Consider the following 12543-nt stretch of genomic DNA (forward strand, 5'->3'; position numbering starts at 1 on the left):
TGTTCAAAATCTTTGTCACCCCTTCCAATACGAGATGATTCTCGTTGGGCGTTTCTTTTTAATGACCATTTCAACCCAAATTCAATCAACGGTAAACTGATACCTAAATTGGGCAGTTCCCACACAAAATATATACTTCTGCATTTCAAGGTTACATCATCTCCAATTTGGATAAATGGCTTCATATTTTAACACATGGGTTTATTTGAATGCGAACACAAAAGAGTGGGGGCAAAATAGATAACGCAGGAGGGTACACAGCCCTGTGATGATAGCTCCATTGTGTACTGGCCTGGATGTCCTTCAACAAATTTTGACAGCTCATTGGAGCAAAACTTTACACAAAGCGAGAATAATGGTCATGATTTAGTATTAATCAGTCGAGTTAATTGCCACCCAGCCCGCGGCTTCCCTAAACCCTGATGGAAGAGTCACGCCAAGGTCGACCCATTACGGAGGGGCAGATGATCGCGCAATGTCCTAAAACATTTTGGCGGATAATTATTTTTAACACTTTGCGGGGAGACTGTCACGGGCAGCTGGTACGGGCGTGAGAACCAAGCAGAGTAGGTTGAACTGCATGCTTTAGGAATCGGGGGCCATTAATTCCAATTAATGAAGCAAACAAAATGAGATTTAATTGGCCTGGCCGTGGTCATGAGTAGATGTTTTGCTCACTATGTTGACTTTGTCATATGGTGAATGTTCCCTCGATTTCCACTCTACATGTGCCCATTTCTTAAGCAGTAAATGTTGCTTGACAATACGGTCTGCGAAGCAGAAATGAGCAGGATGCAAATCACTAATTGTACATGTGGCTTGGATGGTAACCTTAAATTTTAATGCAGACTTCCTGTAATTTGAGCTGGTAACCTGATTCTGCTAAGCAAGCCAACACTATTATGTGTTTAACAAGTTGTTGTGCTTACAGGCTTTATGAAATAGGACCCATATTGCAGATGGGTTGCAAATTATAAACTCAGATGATCCATGTGCATGCAGAGGACATAATGGCATTAGTTTTAATGTGGACGAAACAACAGTGTCTTGCTGGACCGGACAATGGAGGCAACGTCGATCAGGCAGAGGGGTTTAATGCCGTGCGTGTTGGCCAGCTGACGGGGAGAGGCGTGATGACTAGATAGCTATTAAAGGCACTGGACACTATTGGTAATTACTTAAAAAAAATTGTTTGCATAAAAGCTCACTTGGTAACGACCGATAAAAAGCTGTTGAATTTATAAAACATTATGGAAAATGGCTCCCTCTGAAGTAACGTAGTTTTTGAGAAAGGGGTAATTTCTCACTCAAATCATGAAAGATTTCAAATGCATTTGAAAGCACACCAAGTAATGCCTAAGCGTCGGTGTCAGATGCAATTGTGTCCGCCATGCAATGCTGTCCGCTCTGGACACTTTTGCATATGCAATCGTGTCCGGGGCTATGCAAAAACCGTCCGGCGGACATGTACATGTATGTGAGCACGTAAGCGAGCGTGCATGCACTGAACCTACGTATATGCATCATATTTTATGATTGCAGCGAATACCCAACGGCCGAACATTTCCCATGTCATTCATGATATGCACTTAACTTGTAAAAAAAATGGCGAACGTGTTCCATCGACCAAGGGCGTTTAATGTACTGCAAGGACGGTTTTGCACGGGGGCGGACACAACTGCATATGCAAGTGTGTCCGGGCGGACACGATTGTATATGCAAAACCGTCCGGCGGATATTATTGCATATGCAATAATGTCCTCCGGATAGTATTGCATAGAGGACATAATTGCAGGCGACACCGGCTTATAGCCTGCGTTTTCCTGTTTTGAAGCCCGTGCAAACAAACTTCACGTTTCTCAAAAAAAAAAAAAAAAAAAAAAGCCTGTGCCTCAACCCAACAACTTCGAAAATGCCCTAAATATTGTTGCAGACGACCTTCTCAGGTTATTTCCCCCATTTTTCAAGCACTCTACAAATTCATCCGCACTCAATTCTTTACAATGAGGGCTCTATAACGAAACTAATGAATAATTCATCAGCTTGCATAGAAAGCTTTCTGACATCATCCCTTGCCATACATAATTAATCAAATCTCATGAATAATTCATGGAGCAGGTCACCGTGCTAATCGCCGTAACATCGCGACTCTATAACGGCCAAGGGGACTTGCTAACCCATGCTACAGAAACGACAAGCATTATTGAAATGAATTATGCAATAAGATACAACAAACGCCTGCATAAAACAACAGACTAAGCGATTAGAACACCCGATCAGACCTGCTTATGAATTACTCTAATTAGTTCTCATGGTTTTCCCTCCTTCTAATTGATTGTTTTCCTTCCTTCCAGATTGTTTACAAGTACTTATCAAGCACAGAAAAATATTGCTTTAACAGGTACAGGTAATAGCCAGTCAAAAGTACATTAAATTTACATTGTTGTGACTGGTGCCCCACCTCACTCTTACAAAAAGTGGCTGTCATTTTTTTCAAAGAACAAATCAGCGATGGCCCTGTTGCTAATGTTTTTCTCATGACATACTAAAGTGCATGCCTGTATGTGCTTCGTTTTTGAAAGGGCAAATGCACCAAGTATTTTTTCTTTGTAAAGGGCACCCTATGAGGCAACTGTACATTACTGTAGCATTTCAAGGGCACCGAGGCACTGTCCAAGGGGGCATGGAGGCAATCGCCTTCGTTGCCTCCATGAAGTATCCGACCTGCTTGTGCGTATATCATCAATTCCATCAACTACCTGCTGCTGTATACATATACAATTAAAAGCTCTCAATGAAAACATTGAGTAGTCCTCCATCAACAGATACAATCAATAACTAATGAACGTGTGAATTATTCAGCTCAGAAATAAATGTACACTATCTTTAATTTAGAATGGAAGACGACGACTATGAGATTATGATATACATAAATTACCTTGTGATAGAGCAAGGGCATTTTCATATTAAACACAGACCCAGGGCCCAACTTCATAGAGCCACGCAAAAAATGGTTCTTAAAAAATATTCTGCTTCGCAAAAGTAAACATTGGATAAGTATTTTCACGTTGAACACAGAAACCGAACAAGAGACCTCCAGATTAACATGCCGGCGCTCTTTACCAACTGAGCTACCTAGCCCTACATTTTGGCAGTCTCCCTATATTTTGCAGTATAAAGGTAAAAGTGTATACACACCTTTTAAAAAAAAAGATATTATTCAAAATTAATCCAGCCGAGGAATTCATTTTCAAAATTTGCATATTGTGTTTCGTGAGTTACTCATTTCGAAGGACCGTCCTCGAATAGAAAAAAAACTTTGTTTCCACCGTTCCGACAAGGCCAGGCAAAATGAATAAATAATATAACTCTATAAATGATTGAAAATTGTTGAATTGATGGGGTTATCTGTTAATTGCATTTCCTAATAGTCACTCAGGGTCGCATTGGAAAGTGCATTTTAGAACAAAAACCACCTTCTGTCAGAAGGTGGTTAGGGCAGGTCCAACGTCTTCAACGTGCAACATGAACCTAATATCACAGAGCACACAACGAAGCTCAGCAAAACAAATCATGCTTACCAGAATAAGGTTACCTGCCAAACTATGTCACAAGTACAATTTGTAGCTGGTATCCTGTTAATCTCTTCTAAAAGACACAATTGTTAAGTAATATTTTCTGCTTAAGCAGCTCTATGATAATTCTAAATTTCATCTGATTAAAGGCAGTGGCCACTATTGGTAATAACTCAAAATAATTATTAGCATAAAACCTTACTTGGCAATGAGTAATGGGGAGAAGTTGATAGTATAAAACATTGTGAGAAATGGCTCCCTCTGAAGTAACGTAGTTTTCAAGAAAGAAGTTACTTTCCACGAATTTGATTTTGAGACCTCAGAGTTAGATCTGAAAGCAAACAACTTCGTGTGAGAAGTGTTGTTTTTTTCTTTCATTATCATCTAGCAACTTCGACAACCAATTGAGCTCAAATTTTCACAGGTTTGTTATTTTATGCACATGTTGAGATACACCAAGTGGGAAGACTGGTCTTTGATAATTACCAATAGTGTCCAGTGTATTTAACAGCTTTATGAAATCGGGTCCTGTAACACATGCAATGAGGTTAAACATGTTTATTTACATAATGACTAAATCCTCCTCTGATCCATAAAAGCATGGAGTTAGAGAGACAGACAACATAACCTATACATGACCGAAGAGACCCACATTTTCTAAAAAAAATTGAATTTATAATTTCCATGCACGCATTTGCTACAACGTACAGTCTTAGTTTTTGTAGGAGGGTGTTTTATATTGGCTTGTTGGTCACGTAAGACTGGCAAGGGAGATCTAGCGGTTAAGCCATGGTCGAGCCGGCCAGGCGCGAGGGTATCAAATCAAACTCAGGTCTGATCCTAACGTATGATATGACATGGGTAACCCTAAACGCAGAGTTAAGGTTGATTTAGACACATTATATTGATATAAGTTATGTTGCAATATTAAAGGGCCGTCGTGGGAGTTTTCAACAATTTAGATTTTATTAAATGGGAGATTGTTTCAAAGAAACTTATCTTAAATCTTATGTTTTTATTATAACAAATATTGTGGTGATGAAGTGACTAAGGATGCCTCATATTGAAGTTAATCAGTGTAGCTCACAAGCATGACGAAATCTGTCACCACCGGGGTGAACCCCTACTTTTCAAAAAAACAAATTGTTCTGGTACGTGCATTATATACGTGGATGTTTCTTCTTACATAAGCACTGCATGCATAGTCAGTACCTTCCAAATCATGTGGGGGTAAAATCAACAGGGGGACTACCTGGGTGGGAGTCGAACCCGCGACCCCAGCAAGTGGATTGTTTTGTTAGCACCACAGCAGCCGGAAAGCACTGGGCACACATGCTTACCACAAATTAACAATGTTAACTCTACATCTGTGGTGATGTGCTGTGTTACGCAAACACCGTAAAACTACAAAACATTTTCGTACTCGTATACGATTTATAATCAGTAAGATTGTTTTTCATATAAGAAACAAGCTAGACACTGAATAATCTTGAAACTACTTGACAGAACCATGCAAAAAAGGAATGATTTGAAGTTGTTGATACGTGCATCATTAGTCCGCTATATGGTTAGTTGTACTAGTTGTTTCTATATCACTTCCCGAAAAACAAAATTACAATACCAGCCTAATTAGTCTGCCTCGTATATCACTATTGAAATTCTAGACATCCCCACCGACCCTGGAAAAACTATCAAATAAATTCATAAACTCTGGTGCAACACTGTAAACAAATATCAATAAAATATGACAGTAGCGGCCATGGTGACTTGAAGACTATTTGCGTGTAATTACGTGTTGATTGTTTCCCCCCCGTGTCATTATAGCTCTTCTTTTCTTAGACATGTCGAAATATCTAACGGGTAACCAAAAGCATTGTCGGTGACTCCTGCATTAAGTGTGCGTGGTACCAGGGATTCGGGATATAAAAACCCATGGCAACCGGTCACGTGACTTGTTTTCCCCCTCAAGCGGCATGCACGTCGTCATTTATTGACATCTTCATTTCTAATTCAAAGCAGGAAATTAAAAAAGAGTCTTCAGGCATTAAATTGTGCCGAATATAGAATACCGACAAATGTTCATTCATAAAAAAAAGGAACAAACATTTTGTAGATTCAGAAAATTGCTTTTCTTGCGCAGTTTAATCGTCAAGAAAACAGAGAGTACCTTTTGTACTATTGTATAATACAACATACGTGTATAAGAGGCTGATTCCTTAAAAAATATCCAACGGCAATTATTTCTGTAAAAACATTACTTTCAAATAATTTCATCTCTTCCCTCAAAATTTAGTTGTGTTAAAATAATGCCAATTGAATGTCTACCTGACTCTTTAAGTGCGAATTGTGTCCCAAACCAAAGCGTGCATCGACGTTAAATTTAAAGATTATGGGTATGTACAGGAAATTGTTTAGTTCATTGCTGAATTTCGATGATATTCAATCAAAACGGCTTTGAATTTGACCTTTTTTGCAAAAATCCATTTGTTGTGAGACTTGGAATTTTATCCTTTGGAAATCTGAGTGCATCACAAAACTGTATATGACTTAAACAACAAAAATAACAACAACAAAATCAGCAAACAAACAAACAACAAACAAATAAAACACAAACAAACAAACAAACAAACAAACACCCCGACAACAAACTTACAAATCTTGTTAACACTGAACAATTAGCCCTTTAACACAACTCTTACTCGGAAATGATAGCTGGCTGGAAACCATATTGCTTGCTATCGTTGGCTAATGTTGATATCGTTTTTAGTATTTAATTTCCAACAACACAATGAAAAACAGAAAACATACTTTTGACTATATTTACTTATCTTTATTCGCCTGAGGTGGGTCTGATGTAAGAAAACAAATCTCTTCTGTTGTTGTCTTTTTTTCTTCTTTTTGTCGTTATTTTTTTTTTTAAGTTTGTGAGAGAGTCAGTCATAATGCTGTTTATCTTCATATGTTTTGATGGAAAACGTCAGGAAAGTAAAACTTGCCTTTTTGCCTTTTCCAAAGCAATTATCACAGATAATCCAAGAGAACAACTCCGATTTGAGCGTGGACAATCTAGGGGGTTGTTAATTCTCGTTACCTAAGCTACAAAGAGGAGAGAGCAACGACCACTAACGCGCCGACATTAAAATAGAAACTAAGGCGGGGAAAACGAAACAATCAAACTGCCGCAGGACAGATACGAAGCTCTTTGTTTAGTCTCCGTATGTAAGACGACTGTAGCGGGCGTGGGATGATTTACCCGCCGTAGGGAGGCGCAATAAAACCGGGCAGCAGACACCGAGCAGTCGACCTCATCCCCGTGAAGTAAATCTTGAATAATAAATTTATACCTAACATCCTCACACCGTCTTTAACAACAAAATCAATTGCTTTTTAACAAGTGTTATAATGAAGTTGGGACAATGCTTCATTGTTCGTTACTACTGTTACGGTGTAATTGTCTTTCTCAATACTTTGATACAATCCTACAGTTCTTTGGATTTGTGATTTTATTCTAATCATTGCAGAGGAATGAAATCTGATGATTAAATGCAAACGGACGGGGCTCTCAACTTTCCCTCTCTCTACAGTCTTCTAAATTGGATACTTGATGATTCCTGGGACTTCCTCATAGTGACAGAGCAGAGAGATTTCTCCCTCCTTCATGCATTTTCATCAACGGGGTCTGAATGGCTTTATGTCCCCCGGCCCGTCCCCTCGGGTGACCGTGCGCTACACGGGACACAATCTCCCCGGAATATATGCATGGAGCTCTCGTTGTTTTGGAGCGCTCTGAACACAAGCTACAGGGCGAGTAGGGAGAGTGAGACAAGAATGCCAGAGGGGTGTAGTTCAAAGCCGGGGTCCCTACTGACGACATATGGTTGCATCCACCCGGAGTAATGCTTTACCTCCCAAAATGTCAGACTTTCTTACACATACAAGTAGCAAGCGGCTTTAAGCATCGCGGCCGACCATCAACGGGCAATGCATTCATTTTGGAGAAAACCCACGAAGTCAAAATGTGTGGAGTTCTTATAGCTGCCATGCACAAGTGCTCGGCGTATTGCGGTATTGCGTCGACGGTAGCGGAAAACGCCATCTCCCCCCGCGGCAAAAGTAAACAAATTGTATCAGAAAGCTACAGATTTGGTTCAATTAATATGACAATTCCTTCCCTTCGTCATTGCTAGGTTGACGGTGGCTAGGCGAGGGCTTCTCCAACAGACCTCCGGGCACATTTTTCTATTAATTTCCGGGGAAACAAGTCTTCGGTTTGTCTCCTTCATACCCCTTGTATCATCTGTGTAGTCTCTCTACTCTAACGGTCGCGCTTTGTACGCATCGTAACACAGGACCCATCTCATCGCAATGTTATAGCTCCCTGCACCTCGCGGGCTTAAAGTTGGTTAAAAACAGCCAGCCCGATCCTCGCAACGCTAGACGGTTGCAATTAGCTGGGGCTGTCAGCCAAGTTCTCCCTCAAATTCTCACCGCATGAAGTCATCACACGCGTTTCGCCTATTAAGATATACTCCACATTTTTCTCACCACCCCCCCCCCCCTTCAACTTCCAACCCCAGCTGTGGTGTGACAATGGTAAAGGAAAAAGGTGAAACTTGAGATGGACTTGGGAAACAAAAACCCATTGGGAATCCGCAGTGTATACTCATTTTTATAGTATTCGTTTCGGGTTGTTCCATCAGTAGGAATAAGTTAAATACCAATGACTGCCTGCTTGCAAAGAGGCACACACTTTCTCCAATATGCATCCCTGTGTGCATGGATACTTCTTTTGTTCTTGCTATTGTCCCTGTAATCAAGATTTGGTCTCCAACACACACACACCCACACGCGCTAATCAATTTCCCACTCTCTCTTCTTACGTACAAGCCCCAATACCCTACGATGACACTCAAATCATGAGTCAAGGGCCGATTTACTGGAGTGGCCCAACTAAACGTTCACTCCAATTTTATTCAAGTTTCTAAAGCAGTGCGTAATCACCACTTAATGAGACATGGTTAGACGAACCAAAACACCCAGCTCTCTCCTGGGATTAAACAGCACATGTCATAACTGGTTTATGAGGGGTGGGTTTCACAACTCCATTAAAGTGGATACAACATTGTGGATACAACATTGGTTGTAATTTCACGTCCATCTTCTGTAGCAGTAATCGCTGTTATATCATCACTCAACTGAGCAGTACAATAGCCATCAAATTCTGTAGTCATATTTTCAACAACTAAATAACTGTTTTCATGATTGCGCTCATGCTCCTATATCATATTAATTAATTTGTGAGCGATTTTGAGCTGTCCCTAAAGATCACTTTTTCTACACTGGCTGAATGTCATACGAAAATCCTTCTCTTACAGAGTGCACTGGTTTGTCTATATGACTTGTCTATAATCATTCAGCTTTCAGATGAAAGCTAACCATTTTTTGTTTTAATTAAGACCAAATCCTCTTTCGAAAACATTCTCTTGAAATTATTCCAACGTATTTTTGTAGAACAAGCAAACGACACACCATAACGCATCTGTTCATATTTTAAATATTTGAAGGGACAAATAAACATGATTATACATTTTAATGGTTCTGATGAATATATACACACAAAGCTTCTCCAGCAGTCATTTTTGAATCAACCTGCATCAAGGAAAATTAAGTCTAAATCTTGTTTTATTTATACATTTTTCGACAATCAAAAACGGAAGGTATATCCATCTAAGTAGATTGCACTCTTCTTTGAGAGATTTTAAAACCATTTCAGTCGTAGGATGAGAACCGCAAGTGGGAAAACCTACGTAATCAAGTTAGGATTACAAATTAACATGTATCTTTATAAATCCACAGGCTACGATCCGAGGAGGGAATAAGACCAATGCGAAAAAGGAGCATTATTCCTTTGCTATTTTAGCCAGATCCGCATATGAGATGGGTTTTCGCGAACGCTTTAAAGATTAAGATTACGATAATTTATTGTCATGATACAAAAACTCGAGGATTGCTTCCCTTCGTTGTCTCCGTGAACTATCAGGCTTTTACATTTTAGTCACATGTTTAAGCTTTGGAGTAATCAATGTCACAAATTCTCACCTTTTTCAGTGTTTCAAATTCTCAAATGAAAATCATTTTGAAAATGTCAGAGACAATTCTGTCGATGTTAATTCCCAAACAAATCAGAGACATGGGTCATTAAATAGAGCTGGCTTAACCGACCCCCTCGCTAACACCACTGAAGACAATCGAATTAAGAAATCACTCAAATACAATGCACGTCGTCTTAGAGTGGGATTGGGGTAATTTCGCCTGCAGTAAGTGGGATTACTGGCAGGCAAAGTCCTGAGTCACACCAAATTACATCATCAGTTTCGGGGTCGATGAGGACCTCCGTAGATCAGAAAGCGAGAATAGTTAAAAAGTTAGTAAAATATATGCGCGTTTGCATTAGTAAAATAAAGAACCAAAACGCAAAACGTATTGGAGGAAATGCTTTATAAACTTGATAATAATGGAAACATTTCTGTATCCTGCCACCACCTTTTCATTCGTTATGAAATAAACTCGCATCAAGATGAGTGAAAAAGTGCAGTGGCAGAATACTAAAAACTTGCAATAATAAATTGAGGATTGATCCAGATTTTAATAAATTCTGAACAATATACGGGTCTGTAAGAGATTTACAAGATAAAACAAAATTTAAAACACTTTATGATTAATTGTTCTGGCTTGACGCGCAATAACACATTGTAATGCGCTCTGGTCAAATTGTTCTACTGTAAGAGATTTACAAGAAAAACAAAATTTAAAACACTTTATGATTAATTGTTCTGGCTTGATGCGCAATAACACATTACAATGCGCTCTAGTCAAATTGTTCTACACAGTGTTGGCGCATAAAAGTTACAAAGATGTACGTTTATATCACCAATAACTATTATACCAGTCATTTCAGTTGGATTGTTTGCGAAGATTGCCATAATCATATTTTAAACCATTTTTTTTGTTGCAATTCTCTTCCTACCTAACGGGTCAATTTCTTACAAATGTAAAGCAGCAAGAGTTTTCTAAGACCAATCTCATCATTGGTTTATGATTTATGTATAGAGCTACAGCGAATATGATACTCTTTTGAAATATGAACTTGCTGATGTATTGCAACTCTCAAATATGATATAAACAGAACAAGGCCAATGTTATTAACTGTTGTAACCGCAAATAATATTATTTTAAAGACAATAGTATAAACTTCAAGAAGTCGAAGCCAAATAAGACAGGTTTGGGGTAACATGTGAGCATATCTTGAGTAGTGTTGGTTCTGAAAAGAATCGGTGGTCACCGACACAACGTTTCAGTCAGTATGCGGTGGTTGTCTTCAGAAAAATAAAATTGATGTGTGATCTGGGATTGAATTTAACCGCTGCTAAAAAACCAATGTATGGACGATTAAAGGGCAAATTTTCACCGTTTAAGGGAAATCTGTGTGGATAAGATGTGGCACCCCAACACTGTTTAGACTGTACCTCGTGACGAACTGTGCTTTTCGTTCCAATCTTTAAAAAATTATGGTTCTGAACCTTATATTTAAGAGACTTTAGTGATCGAGTGGATCGAATTTAACACGTGGGTTCCATGAAAATGGTAGATATGTAAAAGTTGGTTTGAAAAATAGCCTTTAAAGCGTCGACATTTATTGGGGATTCACACACGATTTTGAAAAGCATTATTGTGAAGTTTCTGTTTTATTAAAGGTACTTTATTCAACACAGTGGCTTTTCGTTTATGTTTGGTGAAACGCAAAGGGGACTCGAAACAACGCACCGTTGTTTTATTTCGTCGATTGAGAAAGCAACCTGATTATGTGAACTGATCTGAGTAAAACTGATTTATATTAGGCCTGTCACTGAGCTACATCTACTGAGTAAAAACTTTGTGCTGTCTTTAATAGTGGATCAAATTGTAAAACATTTGATTTCATAGCAATTACTCAAAACTAAAAGTACATACCTAGCATAGAGTCTCCACTCGGGCTGGCTTTTGCTTTCGACATGCTGGATCCACACGAGGACGATACATCACTGAGCTGCGAGCTCTTCCCCAAGAATCCGTCCGGCGAGAAGGGTCCAGACGACGCCGACGACACGGGTAGACTGAAGTCAAAGGCACGGGAGGCATGGAACCCGAGCCCCGGTGAGCCGAAGGCGTAAAGTCCGAGCGGACCTAAGTTGTGGGGGAACTGTCCCCCGACAATAGATGTATCCATTCGGGTAGGGTTTGGACGTCCGCTTCCCAAAGTGACGAGGGTTTGGTGAATACTTAAGAAGCTCTGTACCAGGCGCTTATATCGCCTAAGATAGACCTAAGTGATTCTCAGTTGATTTTTTTTTATTCGACCAGTGAGGATGACTGTTTCAGGAAACATCAACCTGAATGTGTTGCACCATGGAGGAATCTGGTTGAACTATAATTGCAATCTGCGTATTTTGATTATCATTAAGCCCCTGTCTCTCTCATCAGTGAACCTCTTCCCCCCTTCTCTCACTATGTATGCAGACTTGTACCTTGTAACATGTACACAACCCCCTTGACAAACACACGGATACAAAACTGGCTTGCTGGTTCTGCGGTGGGTCCTTGCTTGCTTTTGTTAAGGGGTTTAATCGCTCGGCTGATTGAAACGTACCGCAGTGACTGCACAGTTATACGCAGGAGTTGTCGCAACGTGTGTGTACGTACGAGATGGCGAGGCATGGAAGATGGTTTTAGTAGCGGTGATGTGGTTAGAGCGCCGCCGTGGTTTCTTCCTTGAGAAAGGGGAAGTGACATCAAATGATTGCCAGCCAATGAACCACAAGGGGGGTGGCTCAATGCACATGTCAACGGTGGGGTGTTCAGGGTATAGCTACACTGGAGCCACACCACCCATTAGCCCGTAGAGAGTTACAACCAACCAGTGACCAGTTTT

At 39.8% G+C, this 12543-nt stretch overlaps 1 protein-coding gene across 1 annotated transcript in view; it reads right to left on the reverse strand.

Moving 5' to 3' along the window:
- LOC117293074 (homeobox protein unc-4 homolog) overlaps window positions 1-12236 on the reverse strand; it is a 37074-nt gene extending 24838 nt beyond the window's left edge. The window contains exon 1 of the mRNA XM_033775288.1: window positions 11586-12236. Coding sequence (XP_033631179.1) covers window positions 11586-11841 — 256 coding nt within the window. The 5' untranslated portion in view covers window positions 11842-12236. The remainder of the gene's footprint in view (window positions 1-11585) is intronic.
- Between the last annotated feature and the right edge of the window lie 307 nt (window positions 12237-12543).

Source organism: Asterias rubens, chromosome 7 (genome assembly GCF_902459465.1).
Source record: "Asterias rubens chromosome 7, eAstRub1.3, whole genome shotgun sequence".
Taxonomy (NCBI): domain Eukaryota; kingdom Metazoa; phylum Echinodermata; class Asteroidea; order Forcipulatida; family Asteriidae; genus Asterias; species Asterias rubens.